The sequence below is a fragment of the Cololabis saira genome, chromosome 21 (assembly GCF_033807715.1).
Source record: "Cololabis saira isolate AMF1-May2022 chromosome 21, fColSai1.1, whole genome shotgun sequence".
In the NCBI taxonomy this organism is placed as follows: domain Eukaryota; kingdom Metazoa; phylum Chordata; class Actinopteri; order Beloniformes; family Belonidae; genus Cololabis; species Cololabis saira.
Window position 1 is genome coordinate 23771100 of NC_084607.1, and position 22812 is coordinate 23793911.

The 22812-nt window shown below is 42.1% G+C and overlaps 1 protein-coding gene across 1 annotated transcript in view; it reads right to left on the minus strand.

Annotated features, from left to right (window-relative positions):
* Positions 1–14667: 14667 nt before the first annotated feature.
* cacna1ha (calcium channel, voltage-dependent, T type, alpha 1H subunit a) overlaps positions 14668–22812 on the minus strand; it is a 71040-nt gene continuing 62895 nt past the window's right edge. Inside the window, exon 36 of the mRNA XM_061712219.1 lies at positions 14668–22170. Coding sequence (XP_061568203.1) covers positions 20857–22170 — 1314 coding nt within the window. The 3' untranslated portion in view covers positions 14668–20856. The remainder of the gene's footprint in view (positions 22171–22812) is intronic.

Here is a 22812-nt window from a genome sequence, read left to right on the forward strand (position 1 = left end):
TCGTCATTTCAGTTTGCAGAATATATACTCAAAGGAAATTCCCTGAAATTTCCTTCCACCACAAAAGCCATCAACAAAATGGAGTTTAAAAATTACAGCTACTCCTGTCTTTGAGTCAGGTGAGTTTATTTTTTGCTTATCGGTGATAATTTGTCTCTATCCATACTTTGTCCTGGGTGTGATTTGTTACAGATGGTTCTACCATGGCTGCATGGGATGCCCATCCCTAGATGTGGATGTGTATATGTGTGTATATACAGTAGATGAAACCATAGCGATTTATCACAGTTTACATTAAGTTGATGTCCTTTATAGTTTATTTATTATGAAAGTCTTTTAGTATTTTGAAAGTCTGTTGTTACATCTATTTTTTAGGAGAGGCAAGGTGGGACATTAAATATGGTAATGAAATTTTGAGGAAGCCAAATCATGTTTATGTCGGTTTTAACAAAAATAAAATGAATGCGCTGCATGTAGCACTTACCTGGGGTGATCGATAACAGGGGATGCTAATTTTAGTGCGAGTCTGCAATGAATCCTCTGCTGATCATACCCTAGTGAAAGTCTGGGATTAAATAAGGTAGAAACATTCTCTTCTGCTCTGTTTACAAAGAAACTGTATCAATTCCATGCACATAAAACCCCCGTGGGTTAATTTATATGGGGGAATTAAAATCTCGGCAAGCATCTGCCAAAAAATGCATCCCCTGATGGCAATGTCCTGGTGACAGTCTGGAATGAAATTATGTAACTACATCATAATTTACTTACCTGGGTGGAATTAACACATACAAATTTCAACAAGTCCAAAACTGTGTCTAAATATTAAAGGAAACAAAAGTCATAGTTTTAGGTTGGTTTTTAAATTATTATGTTATATAAGTCAAGAAGGTTCATAGAAAAAAACCTCCAATCATTTTCAGGCATATTACCAAAGCTTTATTTCTGTCCCCTTACTTGGAAATAATTAGATAATATAATAGGTGAAAGAGATGATGCACAACACAAAGTTATTCAAGTTATCATAAGTGTGCATGCAGACTTTGTTTACACAAAGAAAGGTGGAACAAGATGAAGAATTGAAACACCATTGTCAGAGTAAGCTCACTATATTTATTGGGTACATGTAGTAGAGCACATTTGAAACATAACTTCACAACACGTGTTTTTAGCCTACAACACTTTTCCAAGAACTGTTCTGTTTAAAACAAACGCTGATTAAGAAGTGAAGTCTTCTGTTTCAGAGGTGTACCATCGAGCCGGAGTCACTATTGATAAATACAAGGAAGGAGCGATGAGCACTCCTGCCTGTATTACTAATTCTTTCATAAGGCTGTGGGTAGTGCCGACATTGCCTTAACAATCTGTCTGTCTTTTATCCGTCTGACATTTTCTCTCCTATTGAAATGCAGACTTTTCTTCTTGTATCCTTGCAGGAGTCAACTGTGCTGCAACGCCAGCAGTCTGATATTTTTGAGTTCAGCAGAAAGTGGGCTGGTGTTTGTTGAGTTGGGAGGCCTATCCAAACAAGTCCACATAATATTTAGCGTAACATATTGCAGGTTTTAGGATTGGATTTGTTTTGTGTTTTTTTAGCTGAATATTTAAAATGTAAAATTTGCATATAAAGGAAGTGACATTAGAATAAGTTTCACCGCATGTCCATCTAACTTGCCAAACTATTTGCATTTAACTAAGCCAAGGTCAACCTTGTTTCACACTCAATAGGACCTTTAAAACATTTACTATTAAAAAAGTAAAAAAATTATTATTATGTATCCCAGACAGCATGTAGTGTCATTTAAATCAACCCACTGACAATTTAAGAACCATAATCTGAAGCTTTAATATGTAAAATCCCTATCAACCAAGATAAATGTTGTATTATTTTTTTTTTCTTTTATTGGTATCTGCATCTTTGACCCACACCAGGAGAAGTTTTATAAACGAATACATTTCTTTCTAATACGATTTATTGATATGATTGGCATTGAGTCACTGAGTCAACATGTTAAATGGTATATGCTGTTGTAAATGTCTGACGGCAGCTCTGCAAATATTTCAGGGGGGTTCGGCTGAAGAAGCTGGGAGCCAAAGCTAACTTTGCTTGACATACTGTAGGCACGGTCCCATCAGTTTCTTAGCAACATGGCTGTGCCCTGTACAACGAAAAACGGCCTTTAAAACTGGTCTTCAGAAACCAGTGGGTCACGTGACCTAATGCTTAATCCATTACTTTATACAATCTATGATCTGGTCCTACAGCACATGCTATAGCCAAGGCATGAACTTAACACTTGATCGTTTCTTAACAGAGCTATTGGGCCAAATCTGTTATAGTGGAAGTGTTGGCAGCCCTCTTGAATAACCTTTGAGTACTTTTCACACAACAAGTGTCAGGCTCGCCTAAATGTCATGTAACGAGGGTTCGGCTCACCAGTCGGCAGTCAGCTTGCAAATAGGGCTTTAAAATGGGTCATGTAACGTTACTTTATCTTGGAAAGATCCAGCTGAATGATCAAAGTTGACCCACAAATGTGTTCTAGTGCCTTTACCTCACTTAGGCAGACTTGGGAATCAAGGATGTTGATTGTATTTCTGACAGTGAAAAGTATATTTTCTTCTTTCTTTTTTAGAAAAGCAGCAATTCAAAAGAGTTGCATATTTAAAAAAAAACAAAAAATACAAAAAAACAAGCGCTTGAGCAGAGAATGGACTTTGCCAGACAAACTAAGCCGTGGGTGGCAGAGGGTGGCTGTGAATGTGTTTGAGGTTGTCTGTGAATGTGATGGCTTGGGGATACCAGTGGTGGCAGACATGCTGGGCTGCCAATTGCTGGGCAGTGTGTTTGTGTGTGTGGCATGCTAAGGGAGGGAGAGGAGGGGGCGTTACCAGGTCACTAAACATCTGTCTGGGATGCAAAATGGCCACAAGGGGTGTTCTCACTCACATTCTCTCTCTCTCTCTCTCTCTCTCTCTCTCTCTCTCTCTCTCTCTCTCTCTCTCTCTCTCTCTCTCTCTCTCTCTCTCTCTCACACACACTCACACACACACACACACACACACACACACGGGGCAGCCAAACACAACCATAACAGACATAGAGACAGATGCTGTGGTATCTTGCTCCCAAATACAGATGCTCACACACACACATGCACCTTTGCAACATACCATATGGAGATTAATTAGTTTAACTTATATTTCTTGATCTACTTATTGAGTGTATAATTCAGTGCATCCTCAGCTTTCCCAGCTGCTGTAATCTGATGATAAAAATCTATGATCAAGAGGTTTCTCTGGGAAAACTTGCAAGTGCACAGAAACAAGGACTTCATATGTCATGACACTGAGGGGGGCAATGAGATAAAAGAAGAACAAACCTGCGTCGGGTTGTGCTGGCTTCGACATGATCAGCAGTGATATCAACAACCACTGGCTGCTTATCCACCATTCAGAAACCAACCAATCAACCAGCCCTGTTTTCAGATGAGTTTGTATCTTTTTTTTTTCCTTTTTAATGTAGAAATCAAAAACATCAATCTTGCCATTAAAACATCTACATCAAACACTGTACCTGCCAAAACAATGCAGCCACACAGCAGGTTATTAATTAGACTTTTAATTATTGCACTGTATTGTAGTTATTATTAGTCCTGCCAGTAATCAGTATGCTTCTGCTATAATGTGCAGACAGGTGAAAGCTCATCACTGATAACAGAAGTCATGTTGGTAACTATGGCTCTGTGAGTCCCTGGATGACTGCCAGCCACGCAGGTCACTCGGATCCTCCTTGGCACCAGAAAATCTTGTGAGACTGGACGTCATCCACCATGTGAGATTGATAGCTCAAGCGCAACGGTTGCCGACAGGTCACATACACTACTTTGTTTACATAAAAACTCGACCTAGACGGAGAGAGAGAAGACATATCCACTTTATTTACTGCCACTGGCAGTCAGGAGGGGACAAAAATGAACTTGTATTTCTGGAACCAGTTAGTGCAACTACTGTTCAATATATATCTGCTTCAATGCAGCTGATATGTGTAACTTACCATCGCTAAAGAGGAGTAAAACAGTCCTCATCCTCACAGCTTCATCCACCACTCGTCCATGTCGACACTGAACATAAAGAAAGAGTCACAGCTGTTAAAAAGATACATCAATTATAAAATGAAAGAGGGGAAAAACAATGTTTAGCGTTAAGACTTATATGCTAATCCCCAAATAACTGACAGCATCGTCTGCAGTTATGATGATCTTCCTCAGTAGGATTCATGGAGTTTATCTGCAACCAGAGCAGAAAAAAAGAATCAAGTGAGAAAATGATTTTTTTTTTAAAGTCCTCTGCCTCTGTAAAACACAGTCAGTGTCACCTGGTTTCTAACACACCAAGAGGAGGATGGAGATGAAGATGGAAGTTGTGTGTCTGCTGAGCATCAAAAGAAAAAGAAAAAAACAGTGTTTTTAGTTTCAAGACACAAAGAATCACACATTTCTGTAACAGATGTATGCAGTGATCTAGTCAACTGTGTGATAAACAACAACAAAAAATGATCTGAACCTGTTGCAGGCGATTTGACAACCAGACTGTAGTTTCTGAGTTGGCGGGGAAAAATAAAAATAGCAACAAGCATGTTTATTATGAAACCGAAAGCAAAATCTTATCTAATACCGACATAGACAAACATAAACGAGAGGAACAAAACAAACGCAAGCATGATGTTGGTTCATCACCTCCTTAACACGGTAACCGTGCTGTAGGTTAGTCAGGATCTAACTGTGGAGGACAGATGTATCAATAACACTGACAGCTTAACTCAAGAAAACCGGCTGATTTAGGGATCATGAAATCATCAGTTGTCATTTTGTTGTGCTACTTTATGAAACTGATACAAAAAGCTGGTGATGTTGTGGGGGTGAAGCTGGACTCTTTACAGACAGTGATGGAGATACGGATGCTTCAGAAACTAAGCATCCTGGGTAACGCCACCCACCCTCTCCATCAGGTCCTGGTCCAACACAGAAGCACACGGACTAAAACACTCACCCACCTCAAGACCTGAGCGTCACAGAAGGTCCGACCTTCTTTCCTTCCTTCCTGTGGCAATAAAACTGTACAACTCCTCACTGTGAAACCATTGTTTTACCATACCGTAAAACTTCAAATAATGACCGTGTTCCAATTATCTGCCAAGTGTAGCAAAATATTTCTTATATTAAACGCCCATCCCAAATAAAGGCCACTCAACTTCATAATACGTCATCAGTGAGGTCACTCTAAAATTAAATTAAGAGTCACACACTTTTCAATTCGTTTAAGGTTATTTTATATCCCTTATTTAAGGGGTCAAACATTGTTTTTCTGGTGGCCAAAAAAATATCTTACAAATATAGCCTACCTAAACACAAACAAATAACCTTAAACGAAAAAGTTTGTGGCTTTAGTGACGTCACTGATGACGTGTTATGAAGTCGAGCGGCTTGTGTATCAAAGAAAAGAGGGAAAAGAGGTGAGCTCGTAGCCTCTAGCTCTTTGCTCACCTCTTCTCTCCTCCTTTTTTGCCTCTCTCTTTTCCCTTAGCTTGGATACTTCACAAACGTGCCAGACACCAGCGTGAGTCGAGGAAGATTATACGAGTAATGGGAAAAGAGTGGGTATCAGACCATAGCTGACAAGGAGAAGCTGTTCGCGGCTAGCGCTGGCTGGCTAGATCCAAGACGCACAATAAGATTTGGGTTGAAAGGATAAACACAATTAATAAAGGCAGGTCCCAAATAAACGCCTGTGGATTTGAGAAATTTAAGCAAATAAACGCCTGGGCCTTTATTTGGTGTTTTACGGTATACAGTCACATCAATTTTAACAGGTATACAATATACAGTATTTTATAGTTTACCGATTGTGGATATGTTTATAGCCTGTTCTTTTTGTATTTATTTTATGTATCTTAAAGTGTTGGTTGAATGGAGCTCTATTACAAATAGAATTTCCCCTGGGGATAAACAAAGCATCCTGATTCTGATGATTTACAGTTCAGCCTCGACCTCCCTCAAACTACGACAAAATTAAACAGTATTGATGAATTACTTGAAGTTCTTCACGGGGGCGATTCATGACAGCAAAATGAGTCCCACTCAGAGATGATGTAATTTCATCCTCCATCAGCGCAACGGGAAGTCAAAAATATTTGGCCCATGTTCATTTTAATAAAATGTCTTTGTTATTTTATTTTTTTAAATAATTTAATGAGTTGATTATCTACTCTTAAAGTCAAGGAAAAAAATGTTAAATGCTAAATTTTCAAGAATCTGAGGGAGAAATAGCTGAAGACTCCTGTAGGGGGAGTCGAGCGCGCTAGCAAAAAGATGTGGCAGTTTCAGGCAAATTTTGACTGTTATTCTCCAAAAACCAAGAGCGAATGGAAAACCCAGGGATGAGAAGGGAGGGTCTGCGACTGCAGAGATGGAGGTTTGTGCGAGCAGCTGTGGGCTTGAGAGAAGAAGCGCAGTTCTGAGGATGAAAATAACATATTTACACGTGAGCGGGGTGTTTTTTAGTTTGAGCGCAGAGTTTTGCGGACACAGCAGTACAGTATCTGAAAGTGAGAACACAGTCGAATGCTATCAAATCTGAAGACTATACTCTTGATTAAAGACACTAAAATACCCCCATACTGAAGCAGTGAGCTGGTAAAACCATCATAATGCACTGCAACCTTTATTTCTTGCATTTCATTTGTTTAATTCTTTTTAACTGATTTAACAAATATTACCACTTTTAAACTCTTTTTTTGTTTTGTTGTATTTTGTTCCATTTTATTGCTTTTTTGTTTAAACTTAAATCATGCTTTTTATTTCCACTATGTGATGTTTTAATGTCTCTGTAAAGCACTTTGATTCACCTTTTTGTTGAATTGTGCTACCCAAATAAACCTGCCGTGTAGCCTATGTGTTCTTTTTCATCTTTCTTTCATGCCTTGGTCTTTGTAAAGCCTGCTGAGTCGCCTTTGTGAATGAAGTTTGCTATACAAATGAAATTGCCTTGCGTTTGGAAGAGACCACCTTCATAAAGATGGAAAACAATCACTTTGACTTACATGACATAGAATAAGTTTTTCTTCCTTAATGCTTTAATAGCCTTTTATTAGTTTGTGAAAATTCAGTCCTTCTCCTTAATCCCCGTGTCTTCCAAATAAATTAGCCCACTTCTCTTGTAAATGACTGGATGCAAAATATGTGAAAACAGAAAGTGCTGAAATGATACTAATGGCTAACGTGCCTCCCAATCTCCAAACATCAAATTAACTTAATGTCCTCCTGAAATGACATCCAAAACTTGGGAAATGAGTTCCTGAACTGCAGCCTCATTTGAGATCTCATTGTAGCGTAATTATTGGAGCGAAACATCTGTTATTGTTACTTTGTGTGGCGTTGAGTTGTGCAATATATCAGGTATTCATCGGCATCCACCCGCATCGTTTTCTCCGCATTTCCCAACTAAGCCTCTTTAAGCTTCATTAACTATGAATGGAACGTGTGAAGAAATCCCACCACTTCCATAAACAGCGTGACTTCATGTGATTGCTTCCAGTGCACTTACTTTATGATGTCATAAATTGTGACCTTTTTTCTATTTTATTTTTTTATGCGAACCGGTCAAGTTATACTACCATGTTCTCTAAATATGTGGTCGCTGCAGAGCTATCCCTTCAAAAGTTTTGTGATATTTAAGATGTCTATAAAATCAGAGTTTTGGGAGTCTTGCAAGGTCACTTTTGTCTCCATTCCTGTGACAGCCTGGGTAGGATCAAAGCCTGTATAAGAAGAAATGGACTAATAATCTGTTTCATCATCAAAAGTGGGCTCCTTTCTTCATCTTACTGCAGCGCACCATTTCATTAAAAACTTAACCTCAGTTAAGTCAAAATTGGGAAAATGAGGAAGCTGACAGGAACAAGCCAACCTTTGTTCAGTTATTGTAAATTGGCTATATTAGCTTGGATGGCTTGGCTTATTATGACACGACCCTGGGAGTTATTTCAGGCCATCTCTGCAGTGCACCTGCTTATTCTCTCCTCTGAATGGTTCGTTCCAGTTACTCAATTTGTTCCTTTACCTATTTAAGGAGCATGAAGTTTGCATTCTTACATGCCTTTGGGTGTCTCAAGCTAGCTTGCTGTCAATCCCACCTCCACCCCGGCTTCCACCTGTAGGGGAGGTTAGTCCTACACCCCTGTATTTATGTGTACGCCTGATAAACTTTGCTTCAATGGAGCCTAAACGCCAAATATGTTTTCCAATAAAGTGTTTTAAACTTACTGCGAGAGTTGTCTGACTGAAATAATGTTACCTGACATTCATTGTGAGAAATCTGTTCAAACGCTGCGGATGTTGCTACTGGAACAGCATCTGAAACCAGAGCTGCCAGAGCTGAAACGAAGACGAGCAGAGCTTCACTGGGACCCCCGTTCTCTTGGCCCACTCTTCCTGGGTTTAGACCCCATGTTGATCAAGCTTACCAGCGTAGGCCTGTGAGCACCGGCCTAGTTACGCTAGTTGTCATTTCAGCTCTGCCAGGATTAGCTTTGGATGGAGTTGGCTAGTGGTCCAGTTAGCCAACTTTGAGGGTTTCTAAAATGAGCACCCCAACTGGATGAAGCAGAAGCAGTGAACTATTAGTACAATACAAAGTACAACAAGACATAGTATATCTAAAATAAGAATGATTCTGCCCTGTTAGCCTCGTGACCCTGTAGCCTACAGGACAAAATGGGAATAGAAGATGGATGGATGGATGCTCTATCACAGCTTGCTGTCTTGACTTCGGAAGGATTCACTGATTTAGCAAACAGTCACTCCACTCCCTTTGGTTCTGCCAATCATCAAAAAATAAAAGAAGACAAGAAGACCGCGAGAAAAACAAGAATTTGGGGATCAGTGCTTGTTTGCTGAAAGATCAGCATCCAGCGTTGCTGCATTTCAGTTTCCATACATCGCAGTGGTGTTGATGAATGAAGAGAGACGTCTCAAACTTGAAGAGGACATTGAGATGACGGCAGCAAACAGCAAACAATGCCCCCACTCAGCCTTTTGCCTCGGCTAAACTTAGTATCAAACCCATTGCAAATGTCCAGGCGACATGAAAGGACCTGCCCCTGGAGGTGGTCTCATAACGGAAAGCAGTCAGATTAAAGTTGTGTCTGGATCTGAATACATGTCTGACAGAAATTGCGGCTCCCTGTTAAACTGTATGAGCGCTTTTATGCTGGTTGACAAAATAATTATGTATGTTACTGGAGCAATTTCAAAAACTGACAGAGCACTGAAGTTATACTCTGGTGATGTGTGTACGGAAAACTAAACTCTGTACTTACCAACATGTAACTAACCGTCAGTCATGTCAGATTGGATACACAGTGCCAAATCTGGTTTTGGTGGTTTGATCATGGTAATCAGAGTTAATGTCCACATTAATGGGATATACATACAGCTGAGCCCACCCCGCTGCCGCCCTCCATACCAGGTTCTTTATCACCATCCCAACCCACTTAATTGTCTTATCACCCCCTGACAAATGGACTTTACTCTGAAACCAGGCAGGCAGCTGCTGAAGTATGGGAATTTTCTGATGGGTTGCTTAATTTAGCAAAATGTTTTGCTGAACAGCCAAATGTTGTTATCCAATTAAAAGTTTCGCCATGAAAACAGCCTGTCATTACCCTGGCGGCAGGTGACTTTTTTTTTCTTATTATTTTTTGAGAGGTAGATAAGTGCAGAAATGCATGCAGATGGGTGAGAGTTTATCCGGAAGACTGTCTTTTAAAGCATGCATCAAAGACGGCAGGAGCCATGAAAGAGAGATGCCGCTTTAATGGTGCAAGGCAAAGTAGGTCTTTGAAAGCAGCTTTCTCTGCTTCATTTCAATCGAGGAGACGCTTGTCTGAAATGAAATAAATCAAAAAAACATGAATAGATCAATCCATGACCGATGTTAGTGCTACAGGTGATGGAATAAAATTGAGTCTGAAACAGTAAATCGATTAGGATGCAAATATTTCTGTGAATATTGGCGTTCTAAGACACAGGCCTTTATCAGGCGCTGCCGCTTGTCACAGGAGTGGCAGGAACCACTTAATTCTTTTCTCTGAATGTGTCACCCTGACCTTTATGTCTTAGAGTAACGTATTACAGCTGGTGATGCTTCACTAACAAATAAACGATCTTGCAGGCATGTTAGAGTGACAGGGTCGTGTTCTGCAGCATCTTGAGGTGTACTGAAAGAATGAAGACCGTATTAAGCTGTAAATGCAGATACAAGAAATATTTGGATTTTCTTTCAACGTGTCAAAGGTCTGGAGTTCAGGCAAAGCCACACATACATTGTAACAGTATGCAGTTTAGCATTGTTATGCTGAAAGTGCAAGAACTTTAATGAAAAATATGACTGAATGGGAGCTAAGTTGCTTTAAAACCTGCATTTATTGCAGATGTTTCCTGTCTAGATGAGCAAACTGCCCAGTCCATAATGCACCCTCATACCATCGGAGATCCAGGCTGTTGAACTTCGCTTTGACAACAAGATGGATGGTGCACGTTTTTTTTAGTCTAGATCATGCATCATCCATGGTCTGCAAAAAAGAATTTCATATTTTGACTAACCTGACAACAAGGCACTTTTTGGCCTTGCCTCATCCATTTATATGAGCTTCAGCTCGAAGACGATGGCAGTGTGTCTGGGTAATATGCAATCATGGCTTCTTCTTTACTTGATGGAGCCTTAAGTTTGATTTGTGGATGGCATGATGGAGTGTCTTCCTGGTTTCGAAGTGTACTCGAGTCCATGCAGGGATTTTTATCACAGAGTCAGGACTGTAGTGCAGATGATGAGATATTCAGTGTCTTTACAATTTTATGCTAGAGAACCTTTTTTTTTTCTGAGATTATTTTTAACATTTGTTGATACTTTTTTTAAAACAGATTGATAATCTGTACTCGTCCCTAATTCTCAGAGACTCTGCCTTGATAAGATGTCCTTTAGATACCCAATCATGTCACTCCCCTGTGTCCAATTAACCTAATTATTAGCAAGATGTTCCTCCAGGCAGGCAGCACGGTGGCTTGGTGGCTAGCACTGTTGCCTCACAGCAAGAAGGTTCCCGGTTTGACTCCCAGGCCCAGCAGGAGTCTTTCTGTGTGGAGTTTGCATGTTCTCCTCGTGCTTGTGTGGGTTCTCTCCGGGTGCTCTGGCTTCCTCCCACAGTCCAAAAACATGCATACTAGGTTAATTGATGATTCTTAATTGCCAGCAGGTGTGAGTGTGTCTGGTTGTTTGTCTGTATATGTGTCCCTGCGACGGACCCTGCCTCTCGCCTGTAATTAGCTGGGATAGGCTCCAGCAGACCCCCGTGACCCTGCGAAGGATAAAGCGGGTATAGAGAATAGATGGATGGATGAATGATCCTCCAGGCATTTCTTCTCACTACACTTTCTTGTCCAGCTTTCTTTTGCACAGGTCCTACCGCCACATGTCCATCACTGCAGTGGTTCTAAATCCCGGTCCTCATGGGCCCCTTGTCCTGCATGATTTAGGGTGCTTTCACACCGTTCCCGTTTGGAGCAGTTGTTCAGAAACAGGGAGCGTTTCCCCCTAAACATCGATTCGTTTGGTATATCTGAACACAGCAATCACGCTCGGATGCGGCACAAAACAAGCGAGCCAAGATCGCCTAGGAGAGGTGGTCTCGGCTCGCTTCCATTCCAGACCTAGAGGTTCGTTTGGAGTGAGAACATAATCGACACAGCAATCGACACAACTCCATTCATTATGTATGTGCTACCGCGGCGCAAGGAGAAGAGTCGGCGCAGCCTCCACCACCTTCTCTCTTATTGGACGTGCCGAGATGTTGTCACAGCCCGGCACGGTGAAATTAAAAACTTTTCAACTTGGGCAGGCAAGCGCGACGCTAACGCCGCGGCAGACACCGCTGACCTCAACAACAGAGCGATCCGCTCTGGCACCGGTAGCACATAAATGAATGGGATCGGCGGTGGCGGTCTGCGCTTTGCGCCCACTCTGTGAAAGGGGTTATAACCATTGTTGTTTTTCCCGGGGTACGGAAGAGGAAACTCCTTCCGCGTTCATTTCTGACCAATGAGAGAACAGTTGGTTCACGCATGGCATTTGTTAACAGCTTTGAACCGCTACAGACGTTTTGTAAACACAAACGCCACAAATGAAAAACGAAACAACTGTATCGATTAGCCCCTGAATTGGAACAAAACAAACGGGCCACAGATCTGAAAGCACCCTTAGATGCTGCCCTGCTTCAGCCCACTGTGATACAATTACCTGTGTCATCAACAAAGCTGTGTAGACCTTGGTGACAAGCGAATGAAGACCATTAATTAGAATCAGGTGTGTTGGTGCAGGGAAACATCTAAAATATGCAGGACAGTGAATTGACAGGGACACGAGGACCGGAATTGAGAACCACTAAGCCATACTTACTGCAGATCTACAATAGCTGCAAATTAATTTAATGAACAGGTTTTTGAACCATCTGATTGATACTTCAAAAGAAAACAGTTCAGCTAAATCGGACTTTGTGGACAATGACGTTACCCTGGACGGTGATGCCAGTTTGCTTCATGTTATTTCTGAACCTGGGATGCTTTTCAGACGACTCGTGTATCAGTCAAATACTGCCATCTAGCGGTTGTATTACTTCACTACAGAGACAAATGGATATTAAAACAGTCAACTATTGTGAAAGTAGCATTTTTATTCAGTGTGGAAATATCAATAAAACTAATGACATTTTTAAACATTCAAAAATCCACCAAATATATGAAGAAAATGTGATAACAAATTATATATGTGTGTGTGTCTGTATGTATATATGTAAGTATTTATGTATATATATATATATATATATATATATATATGTATATATATATATATATAGTCGACAAGAACATGCAAAGGTACTTATGTACAAATACAACTGTATACTGTTGTGCACACATAAACGGACCCACAACAGATCTTGATTTTGTTGCCCTTGGCAGCAACGTCATCTACCCCCTGAAGGGCAAAATCTCCCATGAAGCTATTTCCTGCAAAGGTTTTGTGGATTTGACACAAAATAGTCCATGAGGAGAAATATTTATGAAGAAAGAAGACAATTTAAAGATTGAAAAGCAAAGACATGTTCCTGCCTAATGGAGAGAAGCCCATGTATTTTTATTGGCCTAAAGGCAGACTTGTCCTTTAGGTGTCTGCCAGACCTCTGCAGATATTTTGAATTTATATCTATTATTTATGGTTAAATGCAGACTTTTATGTAATATGATTTTTTTTTAATGTTGATATATTTAAGTAATCTTGCAGTTGCTGTGCAACCAGCCCTTTGACATTAACCATAATGCTGATGTGACCGAGGGGAAATACTCGCTGCTGCCTGTTTATCAGACAACATTCATCCCCGGACTCCGGACCAACGCAAAGTTGAGTGTCGTGGTCTGTTTCTACATTTAACAGTGCAACAATCCATGTTACCTTCTATGAATATTCTCTGTCAGGTCTTTAGCTTCAGCTCAAAATTCAAGTTTGTCCAAAAAGCCTGAGTGCTAAGTACTGTAGCTAAAGTGATGACAGCGAGCCCCTTATACACAATATAAATGCAGGGGCGCTCAGAGTGCCTCTAATTCTGCTGTCATGTAATTTTACCAGCTATGGACACCACAAGAGTCTTCTGTACTAGGCTGGAAATATTTTTTTTCTGCTGAAAAGTTGTATATTTTCACATTGATGTGACTGAAGATTAGCTCGCTTTAAAACAGCTCTTCCTTCCTTTCTAAGTTCCTTTCTAAGTTATTGTATTATGAGTGCTATCACTACATATTAACTACTAGTATTATCACATGTAACTTGTTCAATATTTTAAGCAAATGACATTAATCACATGGTCAGACACCTTGGAGGTGCGGTGCTATATCTTTAATATGAGTTGAGTGGAAGATGTTTTTTTTTTCTTTTTAATAAAACTAGAGGGAGGAATGGTGGATTGTCCATCGTGATCCATCACTTAGGATCTCAGCTACTCACTAGTCAAAAGCTAGTGTTGCATGTGCAGCATGAGCTGTGACAACCTTTAAACATTTGGACTTTGTGTAATGTAAGGCGTGGCAACATGGCGTTCCCATCACTGCTGCCGTTCTGGGGTTTCGGGACTGATGGAGTCCGAGCGCTGCTCTCCGCCTGGCTGCTTCTGTTGTTGTCTTTAAAAAGAACTCCATGCTGCTTTACATAAAACCTTCACCCCCCTGACCACATGTAGTAATTACCGTATACAAATAATTAATCTCCACACAACCTCAAAAACAGTTGGGACACTTTAAAATGGCAGTAAAAAACAAATTACAATAATTTACAAGTCTCATATGATCATATTCTCTGGCTTTTTATTAGAAGTAAAAGTATCACGTAACTGGGGGAAATGTGAGATTCAACTATTTTATTAAGTGACTGAGCCAAAGAGATTTGAAAGTAAAATTAAAATGCAATACCTTGTATTTTCTGTCTAACTGTACTTTTTCTTCTTTTCTTGATAGCCATCAATAAATATATACATCCATGTTGATGAATATGGTTTGTGCACAATCCTAGTGGATGCATCGCCCTCAAGGATAAACGTGAATGAGTATGAACACAAGTAAGCAGGAATAAGAAAAGAAATCTTGTATTTTTTTAATTGACAGGAAAACATCCTTCAGGACAATGGTTTCACACAAAAGTCAGCAACGGTACAATTGATCGAGTCCACCTGTGTGCAGAGCCTTTAAACTTGACCCCGCCTCCTCGTTTCTCCCTCCGATGTGGGGGAATAATCTGTCACGGAGGGCCTAATTATTGCAGACACGTCGGCTCTCCTCGGACAGACAGGGACACATGCAAACCTCATGCACCCGCTCCCCTCTGTGTAAAGCTCAGAGGGGCCGGAGGTGCCCGCACCTGTCGCTGAAGGGATGGAGGGAGGAGAGAAAGACCAAGATCTGTTTTTCATAACTCAAGATCTGTCACAGTTTGATCACCAGTTCAGTGTCAACCAAACAAAAATAAAGCATTTTTATTAATAATCTGATATCTGATCAGTCCTTTACAGATCATCAGGGCAAAGGCTACTTCTACGTAAAATATACATCTGATATTATTTCCAACAGTTCTATCTTCAGAGTATCGTAAGGAAAAATGGAAAAAAATCCACCTCACATACTTTGAATAAAGTTGGTTCCAAATAAAATAAAACCAACAAGTTTTCCATTCTTTCATAAATCTGTATAAAGAGCAGAATGGTCCCCATACTGCAAATAACCACCAAGCATTGCATTGGACTTTGAAGAATAAGGTCATTTAATCAGTATTTTATCAGATACCAATCACTAAGAGCCCAGTGCAATTAGGCAGTCAATCTACAAATGGAAACATCTGAAAATGCAAATATCAAAATCTCTAAAACATCCACATGGTTCTTTCTCAAAAGTTATTTTTTTTAATTTATTTATTTATTTATTCTCAAATCCAAACATGCAATAGTCAAAACTGTTTCCTCAAAAACAGGATTTAAATACTGAGATCCAAAGATCTGTAAATCGTAAGAAAAACGATGCAGTCACTCTACCGAACGGTGTTGATGAACCGGGAAATATGCTGTTTAACGGGGATGTCTGAGTTAAACGAGAGTGGAACCTCCAAAGCAAGACAGGAAACAAGACAAAGCACATAGTGTGTAAAAAAAACAAACTTTAAACCGGGATCATGAGAAGATGTGTCATGCCAAGGAAAGAGCTTCTCAGACTAACATATTCCTCTTTAGCTGTGTTCACACTGCCGGCCCAAATCGCACATTTAGCATGTCCAGACTGGATGTAAATGTTTTTCGACAGCCTCTCAGCCACAAACGACCTTTCCAACCTGGTTTTAGAGCATATACGGAGGCGGTTTCAAATACAATTCCACTCAGAGTTGCACGGATGCATCCTGATCTGAACAGTTTAGTTGCTTAAATTAGATCTTAGTTCTTCTTTGTACCATTTGAAACACGTCACAAACATTGGGTAAGAAAATCAGCAGATTCCTCTCTTAGTAAGTCTTATTTGTTGGGTAGCTAACAGCTAACCAGCCCCGACAGCTTCACGTACAGTAATAAAGCACTCTGCAGAAGGGACATCTGTCTGTGGGGCTTTCTTTTAAATACATTTTTAATAATAATAATTATACACTGCAACAAGTCATATTAACATCTTATTAATTACACATCAATTTATGGATGAGGTTAATAAAAACTGCTTTCTATTGTAATTCTGCCCCTGTGTGGTCAGGAGTGGCATTGCTACATAGTATGGCTTTAATTCATGTAATCATTGAACAAATTCTATTAATTATAAGATTGGCCATACGGGGAACACAACCATATTTTTCATGAGTTGACCTTTAGAAATTTTTCAGGAAGTTTCATGGCTTCATATGTCCATTTGTGAAAGCAAAACCCCTCTCCATTCTGGTGTCTTTGTTTATTCCGTGTGCAGATTACCATAGCAACCATGTGTCTGATTTGGGAAAGTCAGCGAGCACACGCAGCTCAAATATCACTTGTGATATATAATGTAAAGGGTCCGTCAGGAACGTCGGACTCGGATCACATGCTAGAAATTGGATTTGGGCTTGTAGTGTGAACACAGAAGGCTACAATCAAACCATGAACCAGCTGACTGCAGTACTCACAAACAGCAACGCTTTCAGTCTGTCATTTTACCACTTGAGTAGATGGCATCATTTATCCATCCTTCACACGATTCGAGTCACTTCCATCTGATAACCCAGTTTCCAAATGTGCCACTGGACAAGCACAGAAACCAACCAGGAGGGTCTACTGTACTACAAAGGCATCAAATGTGTTGACCTGGTGCCGTGTGAAGCTTCTACGCGAGTCGACCTTCTGCATGCATACTGCAAAAGGAAGCAAAGAAAAGGCTAATAAATGTAGAAGGGGTATGGGAACCCGGATGAACTAGGTCTGCAAGTGTCAGCAAACTCCAAATGCCTGTCTGTTCAAGGCAATTTAAAAAGGAACATATTTCAAACTGCTCCCCAATTTTCCTGCAACAGCCAATAATCCCATCACAAATGAGTTAGTTTCCTTCTTCAGCCCAAATTAGAACAAATGAGCCTCAAGTGGTTGTAACACAGCAACAAAGCACTTTGGTTCTCACTCAGGTTACTGAGGACTGTGCATGTTTCATGCTGATCCCAATAAAATAATGACCAAAAAAAAAAAAAAGAAGTAAAACTAAATAAAAGATGCTGTCCCAGCCAGCTGCCTATAAAAATTCTGAATTAATACCAAAAAGCTCCCGAGCATATTTCATGTGCCAAACCCAACTGTCCGCAAACAAGAATAAAACACGTATTGTGCTGAGTCAGAAAAAGAGGTATGGCTCGGTAAAGACGCTCAGCCACCAGAAGGAAGATGGTTGTCATACTTTATCATAACACCGTGGAGGCTGTGTGACTCCATCTGTGGACAGGTTCATTTACCTCAGCGGTGACGTGGGAAATGGATGTGATGTGCTGCTGGAGAGTGAACTGCTAGGTTAGAGAGGGCAAAGAAAAGAAAAGAAAACCCAACAAAAAAACAGCTTACTCAGTCCTTGTGTGGCTCTTCTGCTGAAAGTCACACCGTGAGCAGGTGGGCCTGAGCTTTTGCAGAGATCTACAGTACCTAACGCTGCTTCCTGCGCCGCCCACGCCGCCGTGGCCTTCACGTGAGCTAAAGTAGCATGAATACTAGCAACAGCAATGTCCTGTCATGATAAAAATGGGTTTATATTATATATAGCAGTTCTACAGTATGTATGAATACAAGAATGTGGCTGTTTCATGTAGTGTGGATGTTACTATATTTTCCACAAGTATATATTATTATTGCACTCTGGCTACACATAGTTAAAAAAAAAAAAGAAAGAAGGAAATTAGTTTGGTTGTCTTTAGATGTACAGAAACAAAGGTGTCATAGCTGATTCAGCTGAAAAAACAGAAGGAGAGCGGCTAAGTGACGTCAAATGTCGTCCTTGTCGTGGACTGACTAAGGTTGCAAACAGGCAGGAAATGTCCGGTTAATTTCTGGAAACCTTTCAGGAACTTTCCGTGGGAGATTAAGATGGAGAAATGCGGAAGAAGTGCATTCAGGGTATCATTTAACAATTCATGCTGGATCAATGAAAAAAGTTAAGTACAATGTTTTTTTTTCTTTTGCCAATTTTGGCACGATCCCACCGCACATACAAACATAAAAAAACAACACATCAAATATGTTGATAACATCAAAACTAAACTGACTAAACTGTGCATAATTCAAGAATTATTCAAAGTCATTCTCATTACGTTTAGATATTTAAGTGAATTTGCATTAGATCGTATTGACTGTTGATTTGTTATAGGTTAACCTGTAATGTTGCACAGATCCAGTTTTACAATTATAATAATACATTTTATTTAAATGCATCTTTCAGGGCGCTCCTTAATTCCCACGGAAAGTTTCCAACCTTGAAAAGTCCTCGAATTTTGTAACACTAAACTCATTAGTCTGGCCAGCCATCCTGATTCTTTTCTTGTTGGATGTAATGAAATGAAGAATGAAAGCAGAGCAAGAGCCACGCTAATATCAAGAAGACATCCATACCGGCGTGTAGCAGCAGAAACATGCTTATTTAAGGTGGTTTTAGCAATTCAGCAAATGTATTGGTGAGAATGATGCAGGCAGGAAAAGTACATTTTTGAAAGACTGCTTTCATTATGTTTCTATTATCCCTGGATTTGCGCAAGACCCAAATATCGCAAAGGAAAACCTGTAATGGAAACGCCTCTAGTTTGAAAGAAAATATCGTAAAAACCTTTTTAGGCTTTCACGAAGGGGTTTTTCAGATGTGTCTATCCAGTGCAAAAGTGTGATGGACGCGCTTTTTCCGCATTTCCACCTCTCTGGCGGCGCTGGATGTGATGCTGCCGGTCAATCTAAAGTCTTCAACATTACTACTTCATTATTATGATGTAGCATGACTTAATCATTATACATTTCTGCACAACATAAGGGCTTGGCTTCGGAGTAATCATTTGAATGATCATCTGCGGCCTTCGGCTATTTTCACAACGACTCTGGCAGCAATCACAATAATTTGTCAAAGACTAAAGATTTTTTTGTTCATCTTCTTCGAAGTCAAGACCTTCTTTGTTTTGCAGATACTTTTCTGAGAGTTACAGAGCTAAGAAGTGAGAACTAGGAAAGTTACGCGCAATCAGAGACAAACAAAGTTTAATGGAAACATCGAAGTGCTACTTTTATCACAAATTCAGAGTTTCACTTCTGTTTTGCGTAAAAGTGTAATGGAAATGGGACTAATGAAGAGCGTTTAGGAAAAGTTGATGCAAGTGTGACTTCTCAGCTTCTAAAAGATGGCGAGGCGTTACACAGGTAAGTCTGCTAGCTGCCTACCTGCTAGCAGGCTTACCTGTAAGTTGTTTGAGTGGTTGTAATTGGTCTGGTACGTTCTGTACCAGTGGAAATGGCTGTGAATGAGAGACTTTTCATGAAGTGAATGAGTATAACTGGCCAGGCCGCTGACTCATAGCCAGCAGACAGGATACTCAGATTAGCTACGAGCTCCTGTCGGACTGTCGTCAAATATTTGTAGTTCTTCTTGTTTACGTGGAATTTTCATCACTGAGCCCACTCCCTAACTGTTATTTAGACACCAGGTACACACAGGTCTGAGACAAAGCTACAGAAACACATCACACGCCAGTTCTCCTCTGTCTCTCTTTCAAAATAGAAAAATAAAATCCTTCGTCTTGCAGTTTGAGAGGAGTGTCGATCTCCTTCGCTGCTCTCTCAGATTTCTCAGAAGAAACATACATTCACGAGAGGACACTAGAGGAAAAACAAGCAACTTGACGTTCAAATTAGTGTGCAAAAACAGTTTAGACCTCTATAAAAATATGTGCATATGGATAGAGCTATTTTTAATCTCACCAAATACAGTATTTTCCTTTATTTACACTGCACAGATACACAGAGAAACAAACACTACAGCTCTGCCCTGCTCCCCCTCCCTGTCGCTGCAAGCATAAGAATAACATGGCCGACTTCCGTCACGACAGATATGACAAAACTCACACATAATAAAACACACACAATCACTCTCTCGCACACGCACACATTCACACACACACACACTTCTGCTCTGATCAATGTGATCGAGGAGCAGAGGAGGGGCAAGCAGAACTTCTGTAGAAAACCTGAAGTTGCATATCCCACGATTTCCCTCCCCCCTCCCCAAACCTCCACGCTCGCGGTACACAAACCCCTTCCTGGAAAGGTCGGTTTGTCAGCCAGACGCTGCTTCCTGATTTGCTCGCGTGGGTGAGGACAGTGTGTGAAAAGAAAACTTTGGCTACGGATTAAGGTGGCTTTAGTCCTGATTAGCATGAGTCCCTAATACATCATGTACAGTGAGCAGTGTTGGGTAATTACAGCCTCGGTGGGTCTTTTGTCTTTCAAGCAAAAGTGTAGAAAAATCAATCTGTTGTCCGTTGTTCGTGGAAGAGTCTGTACCAGGGCTCTCTGGAAAGAGCAATCAATGACTCGTCCTCATTTATTGAAACAAGAACAGTAAAAACTTTGCCTGCTCGGCTCGTCTTCTTCGTTCTTCTCGGCGTCAGTCTCTGCTGAGGTCGACGGAGGCGCCTCTTGCTCCCGCCGTCGTGGGCCGTGGACCCTGTGATTGGCTCTCGTGGTTACTGGGCGGTCCTCCGGTTCTTTGCACTGAATCCTGCAGCGGCTCCCAGTCTGCTGTCAAAAGGGGAGGAGCAGGTGGGTTTGTCGGCGTCTGACATGCCAGCTGACAGGCCGCCCGTGTACCTGGTCTGTGGTTGGTCGAAGGTGAACTGGGGGAGGGCGATGTAGTCTCCCGCGAGCGGCGAGCGCCTCGCGGCGGGGGACAGAGGCCGCGGCTGGGAGAACCGCGCGGCGTTGGGGAGAACGGGCGCGTGAGGCTGGATGAAGATGTTGGGGCTGATGGGGATGTGGGGGGGCGTGGGTGTCTGCGCGTGTGTCGGCGTGGACGGCTGCGAGGGCGCCAGCGAGTGGGTCGGGGAGTGCAGCGGCGCCTGGATGGGGGTCAGCGGCGTCTGCATCTGCATGCGGATCTGGACGTTGGCCGAGGCGTCTTGCACGCACGTGTTGGAGTCGCTGGACGGGGTCCTGCGTCTCAGCATCATGCTGCAGTCCACCAGTTTGGGAGGAGAGGCGTTCTGGGGGGGTTCTCTCTCCGAGGGAGGGTGGATGGATATGCAGGGAGGACTCATCTTCTTCTTCCTGTGGTTGCTGCCGACCGACTGCACCCTCACAGGAAACGCCTGGCCGTGCTGGCTGTCGCCGGCTATGACGGCCTGCGGGAGGCAGACCTCGATGGAGTGGCGCCGCTGGTCGTCAGAGTGACCGGCGGATGTGGATGGCGGCTTGTCCAAGAAGCCCTCGTTGTCGACCTCGAAGCCTTTCCTCGCGTCCTTTAGTCCCACCCCGAGCAGACTGAGCGCGCTCCGCGTGGAGGAAGGCGGGAGCGGCGGAGGAGGAGACGAGGAGCCGGCGTTCACAGAGCACGGCAACGCGTAGGGGGAGAGGGAGTGGCTGCGGCCCGCTCTGCGTCTGCTCTCCTGCGCTCCGCCCTCCTCGCCGCTCAGCGCGCGGCGGGCCGAGCTGGTGATGTGGTACACCTCCTCGTCGGCCGGGTCGCACAGGGAGACGGCCGACGGCGGCCGGGGTCTACGGAGGCTGGAGGAGCGCGACGGCAGGCGCGGGGAGGGAGGCGGGGGAAGGAGGAGGGATGGGGACGAGGGCGGGGGGGAGAGAGGAAAGGGGCAGGACTGTATGGGAGGAAGGGGAGAAGAAGAGGGAGAGAAGGGTGGAAAAGAGAGGGCAGAGGGAGAGGAGCGAGGCGGGGGCAGAGAGGAAGGGCTCGGCGAAGGTGAGTGGGAGGACAGTTGGGCAGAGTCGGGCTTCTCCCGATGCTCACGAGCCAGAGACTCCACTGCTTCCAGCTTAACCGCCACCTGAAAACACACACACAAAACAACAAAGACAAATTTCCAGTGTAATAAAAAAAAAAATTAAAAAAAATGACGATACCAAAATATCATTTATAATCAGCATTGTGGCCCTTGTGGTGACAAATTGCAGTTCGTAGCTAAGGATCATGTGCTCCAGCTCACCAAGATTATGTGGTTTCTGATCCGGACTGACTGATTGATCTGAACTCTGACAGGATCAGGCCCTGCACCCTGATAGTCTTATTCAAAATGTTTTAGACAAACGTGTATGTTTGTTTCAAGTCCTTGTCCTGTTGAGAGACCCAGTGCTGTCCTAAAAGTAGATCTCTTTTTACTTTATACTGGTTCCTTGTGCCTGCAGACATGAAACATCTCCACAGCTGTGTGCCACCACTACCATGTTGGACTGTGGGAAGGGTGTTATTTTTTTCCTTTACCAAAAAATGTAGCATTCGAGCAAAGGGCGGATCCCTGAAACTCCTCCCCACACTTCCTGTTTCACAGGCACACTTTGAGCGATGGAATTCTTCTTGGACAATGACTTTGACTATTCAGAGAAAGTAAAAGTCGTAACAAGGTTTCCGCCGGTGAACCTGCGGCAGGATCATTAACGGTATCACGAAGAAAAGCCCTCACAAGAAGTAG